Consider the following 9,558-nt stretch of genomic DNA (forward strand, 5'->3'; position numbering starts at 1 on the left):
TGGCATAAAAGGGATGGACTAGCAAGGCTCGAGCACATGGCGCGCCCAGTAAGATGTGCGGCCTGTACCCCCTGAACCTTTATAACTTGTTGCGAATCCTCTTTATTTTAAGAAAAAACCTTCCAAAACACTCTCAAATCCTCTTTGTTTTCTTAGGTCCGATTTTTATTAATTTTAGGATATTTTGGTATAAACTCTGGAGCTCAAGGAGCCCGAAGAGAAGGAGTATTCTGGTCCGGATTCTGCCCGCATAATTTCCCAGTTTTCGCTAAAATATCTGTAAGTTAGGCTACACTCATATTTCCTTCAGTGTAACTTATATTTATGTTCATAGTCGTTATTATGAACCAATAAATAAGATTTATTAATGATTCCAAGTCATTATACTGATTGATTTACTTATGGGGATGATGTCTAGGTGGGATTTAGTGAGGTGTTTAAAATGGGATTTCCAAACAGTATACTTTGTATACCAAACAGACCAGACCTCCGATATGACCCTACTTGGTTTTTCCTTACTTGATAGATCTTGATTTATACATTGGGATTAGTGAGGAATATTGACTACTTAACATTCATAAAATTCATGAAAATTTAAAACTTTTTCAAACATCCCAAAACCATTATTTATTACAAAATGTTTTCAAAATAGTTTCATATCAGAGTATCCCAAAATTCAAAATCATAGAATGCGAGGAGGTGCACGATCAAGCCTTCGCCTTCCAGCGATCATCCGAAGTACCTAAAACAAATCCAAAATTGTAAGCCTGAAGCTTAGTGAGTTCCCCCCAAAATACCAACGCCAAACAAACCATGACCATATCATAACAAACAACATGCATATAGAGTCTACAATATGACTGGACCGCCCTCATCGGGCCTTCATTCTGTCTGGCCCACTCTCAGAACCTTCAGCATGTCTGGTCCGCCCTACCCCGCCTTCAGCTTATCTAGACCGTTCTCCGGGCCTTCGGCCTGACTGGTATGCCCCATCGGGCTTGTAGTCTATCCAGCTCGCCCTGGGTATGTTGGCCTATAACACAAAGCAGGTCCACCTCAACCCACCCCCAAGCATACAATCAACACATAGATAACAATTGCTAGCATGTATCAACAGTCAAACCGATCTAACAGATCACTTATTATAGCATCATCCTATATACCAGGATGTCGACCTAACGGCTCACTAAACATAGCATCATCCTATATACCAGGATACCAACCTAACAGGTCACTAAGCATATCATCATGCGATAACCAGGATAACAGTCCAAAAGAAGGGTCGGAATTGGTGCTGTCGACCCTGTTGATATAGTGAGAAGAACTCGCCTCACAATGTCGAACTGAACTGAACTGAAAAAGATCAAACTCTTGAAACACGGCTCCAATCTAAAACACCTACAACCACCATTTATCCAATTCCATGAATTCCCAAATTACCAAAATACCCTCAGAAGTCAAACTGGGTCAACCCTTGGTCAAAGTCAAAGTTAACGGTCAAGGTCAACAGTCCATGTTGACCCAACTCGTCGAGTTCCTTCAGAACTCAGACAATTGTGAAAACTCTAGTCAACTCACCGAGTTATCAAACAACTCTTCGAGTCCATGCAGTGTCCAGAGGATTGGGAAAAACCCTAACTAACTTGTCGAGTTATCTTAGTAACTCGCCGAGTTCACTAAGAACCCAGAAAGCGGGAAACCCTCATCCAACTCGTCGAGTTGTCTATGCAACTCGTCGATTTCCTTCAGCCCTTTTCTCATTCAGACACTTTTAAGCAAAACCAAGGCTCCAAACTGTAGATCTAGACTCCTAGGGTGTAGTTACCACGTAAAGTTGGTAACTTTACGTGCATGTAAGGCCTCAAGAGGTTAAAACACCCAAAAATTAGACTTAGGAAGAGGTTTAGTGTAAGGAGAAAGGCCAAAGCTTGCTAAAGTAGAGAACTTTATGTCCATGAGGGTCTGGAGGAGTCCAGATCTAAACTCCTCACTTCAAAATGTGCTCAATACCATAAATGCCTCAAAAACAAGCTCGAAGTGACCCTAAATTCTGGAATGAAGAGTTCTAACAAGAAAATGATCAAGGTAATGACTTTTTTACCTTCAAATGAGTGCCAAAATGAAGTAGATGTTGGATCTACAAGCTCCTTCTAGTTCCAAGCTTCTAAATCTTCAAGTCTCTTCAAGAAATGCACTAAACACACACTTTTAGCCTCACACACACACACTCAAAAAGTAGGTTAGCTCGATTAGGGTTTGATTCTAGACATGAAAAGTGATAAGGAGGCTGGAGAGAAGGACTTAAGGTCCTTTAAATAGGGTGCAAACCCTAAAAATTAGGGTTTTATGTTGGGTTATGAGCATAACATCATTCCTGTGGTGTACATGCAACCCTAATTACTTTGATCTAGGTTTTTCTAACTTGAACATACACCATTGAATACTAAAGCAAATAACCCTATGACTAGCATACATATTTTGAAATTGACATATGATTTGGGTTAGAAACTTTACCTCTCTTGTTATGTAGCAATAACAAGTTTAATCCTTCTTGATCTTGATTTCTAAAAGCCTAGTGCCCCAAGTGTTGCACCTCTAATGGAGTCACAAATACTCAATGCAAGAAGATGACTTAGGAGAGAGGTGAAATCGGTTGGGGCAACTCAAAGAAGACATAGGGCTGATTTCCACATACTAAGGGATATATTTATAATTGAGGCTATTAGGGTTTTATGGTGGAAACCCTAATTTCCTTGCTTAGGGCTTAAGCAATCCATGGAGCCCTTCTAGAAACCCCCTTGGACTAAATCCTTATGGCCTTCCCATATATTTCGTCCAATCTCTTCTATTAGGAGTCCAAAGCCTAACCAACAACTAACAGTTAATTGCAATATCAATCCCCTTTATTTAATCAGTCTCTTTTGATCACCAAATTAATTTCTGATCAATACTAATTAAATAATATCATTTCCAAACAATATATTAATCTTGTAATATATTAATAAAACCATTTTGAGTATGAATTTATTATTCACATAATAAATGCTACTATCTCTCCTCTTGTCATCCTATCAAGTTGCATGAGTGAAGGTAACCCAAAAAGACCATGCTCATAATCAAATCAAATACATACCAAAAATAGTTATAAGCTTAGACACCTAATCTAACAGTATCCTACTTGGATAAGTCTAATAACTATTATTACGTACGACTTCAGAATCTGATTAGCAATCGTAGGTTTCAAAAGCCGTTGTTGAACTCTGATCTTATCAGCAACACGTCCTTTAGATAAGAGATCATATATTCTTCCATTCTAGATATCGTATATACATAAGACATGGATTATAATCATTCTCTCTGTCTATGTGTTGTTTCTCGATTTCCGATTTATGACGACTGACAACTGACTACAATTGAACACATCAACTTAGTCCAGGCTTGGCCAAGCGCTAAGGGTGCCATCACTAAATCATCGAGGGCCGCACATATATCGCTTTTATCCCACTTTGGGTAAAAGGAATGGATAAACGTCGACTCGTATGCTTGTACTATTTACTCATCAAATCACACAACAATACGTTTTATAACATCAAGTTACTGATGGGTTTACGTATTATCAATGTGCAACCGACTTGGAAACAACAAATCATATCTCTCCATTTCAAGAATATAAGATATTATCGTCTCAATCACTTGTGATAAAATCCATGAAGTGATTCACGTAAGCCTGGGTTTAATCCAATACTCAAATCTTATTTCAGGAGCACTCATGAATACTGCAACAAACTTATGCTATATGTAAACACTTAGACAATCTATAGTCGGATTCATGATAGTCTTACTTATTACCTACTTCCAAAGTATGGTTGACTGTGGATGTTTGAATAACCTAGTTATTCGGGAAGTTAAAACATGCGAAGTGAAACACAAGAATAATCGAATCCAATATGGCATCAACACTTTGAGTATAAATAAAACAGCTTTTATTTAATCACCATATCAATTACACATTATTCATTGTATAATATTTTGGATAATCAACTTAATACTTGAATTGAAACAGTAGTCATCCCATGCTCCAAGCATGCACACTACATTTACCTATGGTCCTTACTTTGTGAAATAGATCAATTGAACACATTTCCAATGATGTTCATTTCACAATTCACAATCCTTATGACAAGTGTAAGAATACCAAATTCTTGCTATGTGTTAGATTATAACATTTTACACAATGATCCTTTTGTAATGACATAGCCCCAAAGTCACAAAGACTTGGTCAATGATATTACAAAACATTGGAGATTGTTACAAGACAATTCCACGAAATCAAAGTCTCACATTCAAAGTACATTCCTTTGAACATCCTTCTTGCATAAAAGTTTCTAATCTACATAGATTCTTAATATCCAACTCCATTTATGGAGACATTTACATATTTGTCATATGACAACTCATTCTTAATAGAATCATATCTATTCATAATAATGTCAATATGGTCCATCCATTACTATACTTCCAACTGCCCACAAGTGATGAAGATCAAATTTAGAAGGAGCAAGAGTCTCCAATGAAGTTCAAATTTATAATGAAGAGCAAGTACAAGATTGAGCACCACCAATAGTTAAGAAGTCCAAGAGCCACAAACTCATTTGAAAAGACATAAGAGTAACGATTATTAAATAGGATGGAAAGGTAACGTGTAGAGTCATTATACAAACCCTATTTTGCTGATGATTCCAAGACGTAATCCTTATAAGAGGGAGATAATTGCAACGCTCGCAAATTCGAATTAGACAAATAAGTGATAAAACGAATTTTAAACGAAAGATTATTTAGGATAAATAATCTTAACCAAAGTTATAGTATATGTCTCAAGGATTCCATACATATAAAGAACTCTAAAATCCGACATCGTATAAAGAAGTTATGCTTCGAAGTTTCGCGATTAAACTGAAACAAATATGTGCGTCGTAAAAAGCGAATTTTAGATAGGTTGTTTATTAGCATAATAAATCTAAACGAAAATCATAGTAATAATAAAACAGAGAGTGTGCATGTAAAGAATGTTCAAATTTGACTCCGTATGTGGAAGTTATGATTTTTCGAAGTTTCAGTACAGAAATATGGGCACAAAATTGAAATTCAAATATGTTGATTGTTAGCCGAAAAAATCTAAACAAGAAATGAATATTTTGTAAATATGAGTTCGTATTAAAACAGTCGAGAACAGAGTTCATATGAAGAAGTTATAAATTTCGCATGAACTTTAACAATTTAAACCGGTCTAAATATGAATTTTTGTTAGAGCAAGAATTAGATTTTGAGAACTTAATGAAAGTTGTAGAGCTCATCGAGAGGATTCTAGGAATATAAAGAACATTAAAAACTAAGCTCGCATATAAAAGTTATGATGATCCAAAGATCTGCGAGAAACCGCCTCGACTGATGTTATGATATATGCTTTGAACTTAACATAGTCACTAGATGATCTTGGCTTGATGGAGTCTTGTAATACCATCAATGTAATGTCATTATATCAAAAGATACTTTCAATGATTAAAAACAAGAACAAATATTTTAAAAGAAGCATAAATATTTGTTCAAAAATGAGTTCTAATCGCTTTAAAAGAACGTACCTTTAAAAGGAACATAACTATAAGAAAGCAAGGAAAGAAAAACCTACACTTAACAAAAGTATAAATTGCAAAATACAAAATCTCAAACGCCCAGTTCCTTCACATAGCACGTCTTATCAACTTCCTTCACAGCGCACGCCTTATCAAGTCGAACAAAGTATTCAAGATTCTCTGCTGGTCTGAACATGAAGAACATCACAATATAGAACACAAGGGTGATTATTTCCTGCACCGCATTAGACTCCCATTGGTAACTGTAACATGTATTGTTCACCACTCCCAATATAAGATTAATGAACAAGCATACACCAACCACAACAGAAAAACACGAACATAGAGCAAACTTCTCCAAATGATTCCTATTAGCCTTTTCAGTCAGGCAAAGAGATGAACATATGGAGATGATTACAACAACGTATAACACAGCCTCTACCACCTGTAACCCAAATTCCGAAAACGGAGGGTCACTTTTGCAGCGGGTTACCCCTGTCACTTTAGAAAGTAGAGTAGCCAAACCCTGAAGTGGGATCACAATCATTAAAACTATCTTTGACGACTTCGGCTTCAAGAAAGACAATCCATCCAAGATCACAAGGATCACAGTGTACAAAAAAGCAGAGGTGAGAAACTGACATATGTAAAATAAGATATCCCATTCATATGAACGAGTACCTGTAACCTTCACAGATTCTTGGACCTCCCCCGCACAGATCAAGCTCATCTCCTTCAAATCAAGCAATACAACCATTAAAAAATGAACCATGTGGAAAGATTTATGGTTCAAACAGCATACAATGATCCAAAACCATAGAAAACACCCATAAATGATTGAGAAAGTGTAGTAAAAACCGGGGAGCTTTGTTATCCCGGCTGATAAATAATCTTTGGTAGTGTCATTATGCATGTTAAAACTTTGTAAGGATGTCCATTGTCACATGGGATAAGGGGTTGCAGTTGGCGAAATAGAGTGAGTACGCATTTGGATATGTCATGGTGTAGGATTTGTTGAAGGAAGACTGATGAGGATAGGAGAGATCTTGGAAAGTAAAGAGGAGTGAGATAAACTGGGAATCGAGGGCGCATGATATATTCGACCATCTTTGCTCTCGGAAGAATCGATATTCCAGTTGCTCTGAGAGAAGGAAAAAACCAAAACGTGAAAGATGAGGTCTTGATATGTTGGAGGTGACCGGCAGCGAGGTGACAGACAGGGACGACACCGCAATGGAGAGGTGACCCGTATTTGTGAATTTGAAGTAATCAAAGAAGATCTGACCTCGGTCATTGGATCGGATCTTCACGGATTTGATCTCAGCGATCGATGGTGTAGCAAAAACGAAAAAGAGTAGGAGAATGGTTAGAACTTTTGCTAAATTCCTCATATTTAGTGTGGTGAGGAGGATAACGAAGTTAGAGAGGTAATTGGAATCTTCATTCAATGGATATATATGCAAACACGGGACCTTTCTAGAATCAAGGTATATGAAGAGAGTATTACCTTTTTAAAAGAATCAAAGATACTTAATTATCTCATGATATATAGAGATTATATATATGGAAAGACAACCTTCTTTTTCTATTTCAATCAAGGTATATGAAAAGATATATTACCTTTAAAAAATCAAAGGTAATTTATTATCTCTTCTATATATAAACTAGTTTAAAACGCATAGGATAAAAAACAAAAATATTATTGATAATTTAAGATGATAAATAAAAAATGAAAGATTTACAAAATTTTATTAAATTACAAAGATATAAGTTATCTATAAGTTTATAATAATCAGAGGGTGATTGAGATTTTTTTTTAAAATTAAAAATGACTTTTATCCAAAAAGAACTTATTGATTTATGAATGTGTGGAAAAAGAAGATTATACAAATGTGTTTGAATTAACTTTTTAGTGGCAAAAGTCAATAAGTTAAAAAATGTTTAGCTAACTTATTGATTTTTGCTTGTTTTTTTTATTCTAATAAGCCATAATTTATTCAAAGAAGTCACAAATTATAACTTTTTCAAATCTACATTTCAAAGGCTAAACCAAAAATTGTTTAAAAGACCTTAATAAATATTCAAACACTTTTTTTAACTTATTGACTTTTCACAAAGTCAATAAGTTAAAAATGAGTTTTTAGATGAAATCCCAAACACTCTTTTACTTAAGCTTAATATATAGTACATTATTTTGAATATCCGATATACATTATGTATGTGTTGAGTTTTAATAAAATTATGGTTTTGTACAATGCAATATAAGTTTGAATAGAGTGTAAAAAACACAATCAATCATGAAAATGACATTGTTATACGAAAAAAATAAATATAACAGTAGTGTAATAAACATTATACTTTCGTTCCATTGATAGCTTTAGCATCCTACTTTATGTAACACCGTGAATTCTCGAAACAAAATTTTCATTTAAAATCATATCATTCTCATAATGTATCTTACAAAAATCTCATTCATTAAATTTACAATTCAAAACTCCATATTTGCTCGGTTAAAATCCAGGATCCTCAAAACGTAACTCTTTCACTGGTGTGTGTAAAATCAAGCCGGTGCCTGCTCGCGATCCTCTGAGATACCTGAAACACATAACACATAACACAGTAAGCACGAAGCTTAGTGAGTTCCCCAAAATACCATGCACAAAAACTAGCCACCCGAGGCTATAGGTCTGTAAGACCCTCCGGTCAATGTGTCTCAGTGGGACCTTCTAGTCCCACAACTCATTGAACCCTCCAGTCCGATCTGGTTGAGAACCCTTCGGTCTCATAGTTCGTTGGACCCTCCGGTCCGGTCTAAATAACACATAATATAACATACAATACATATCACATAAACATGCATAACTCAAGCAAGCACATAAGACCCTCTGGTCACACATAGTTACCACTGTAGGTAAAGTATAGTGAGAAGACTCACCTGACAAGCAGCAAGTAAATAACCTCGCACCCGAATCTCGGACTAGCCTCTGTCTAACATAAGGGATAAATATCTCCGATTAATACTCTTTTTACAACTCAAACAACTGAAGACTATTCTTTCTCTTTCTAACTATTTGAAGTGGATATAAGACCATTTTATCCATCCATGGTCTCTGTTACTCATGTTGACCAAACCCCAAAGTCAACAGAAGTCAACACTTGAGTCAATAGTCCGAATTTGACCTGACTCGTCGAGTCCTATCGTTTTATTCAGAAGTTTTGTGAAGGTTGAATCATCTCGTCGAGTTGACTCCCAACTCACCGAGTGATCACATGACTCAGCTCCTCGGGACAAACCCTAATCAACTCGTCATGTCAGCTCATCGACTCGGCGAGTTCATTTAGAACAAATGCTTATTCAGACGATTTAAAACAGGTCCATTACTCCAAACACTAGATCTGTTATCCCGATGCTAAATAGTCACGTAAAGCTTCGATCTTTACGTTCATGCATGATATTATTGCTCTAAAAATGCTAATACATGCCCTTCATGAATGATTAAGCCCAAAAACCCTCATATGGGTGAATAAAGTTGGGACACTTAGACTCTAAGGACCTCACAAGGTCCAGATCCGAGGTCTAGACTCCTTGATAACTCATGCTACTCAAAAACCCAAACAAAAGATGGCAAAAAGACCTAAAACTCCATGGATATGAGATCTATCCAAAATAAGAAGAAAGGTGAAGCCTTTTTACCTTCCTCAGGAGCTCTGGACAGGGAATCATTAGATCCAACAACCTCACTTCTAACTCGTTGCTTGATAACCTCCTCTTCTTCCTCAAATGAGGCACAAGAACCACCATATGAGCTTCTCTCTAACTCTCTAGCTCCAAAAGCAATTAGGGTTTGCTCTCAGGGGTGTATGGTAACTGATGAGGCGGAAATGGGGGCATAAGTTCCCTTATATAGGCCCCAACCCCGGAGAATTA

The 9,558-nt window shown here is 36.2% G+C and overlaps 1 protein-coding gene across 1 annotated transcript; it reads right to left on the minus strand.

The window, feature by feature from the left end:
* Positions 1 to 5,721: 5,721 nt before the first annotated feature.
* LOC145099860 (protein CANDIDATE G-PROTEIN COUPLED RECEPTOR 7-like) lies at positions 5,722 to 6,387 on the minus strand. The gene has a single exon (XM_079037363.1). It carries the CDS (start codon positions 6,385 to 6,387, stop codon positions 5,722 to 5,724), a length of 666 nt encoding a protein of 221 aa, XP_078893489.1.
* Between the last annotated feature and the right edge of the window lie 3,171 nt (positions 6,388 to 9,558).

The sequence above is a fragment of the Lactuca serriola genome, chromosome 4 (assembly GCF_051521515.1).
Source record: "Lactuca serriola cultivar US96UC23 chromosome 4, Lser_US96UC23_V15, whole genome shotgun sequence".
NCBI classification, from domain to species: Eukaryota; Viridiplantae; Streptophyta; class Magnoliopsida; order Asterales; family Asteraceae; genus Lactuca; species Lactuca serriola.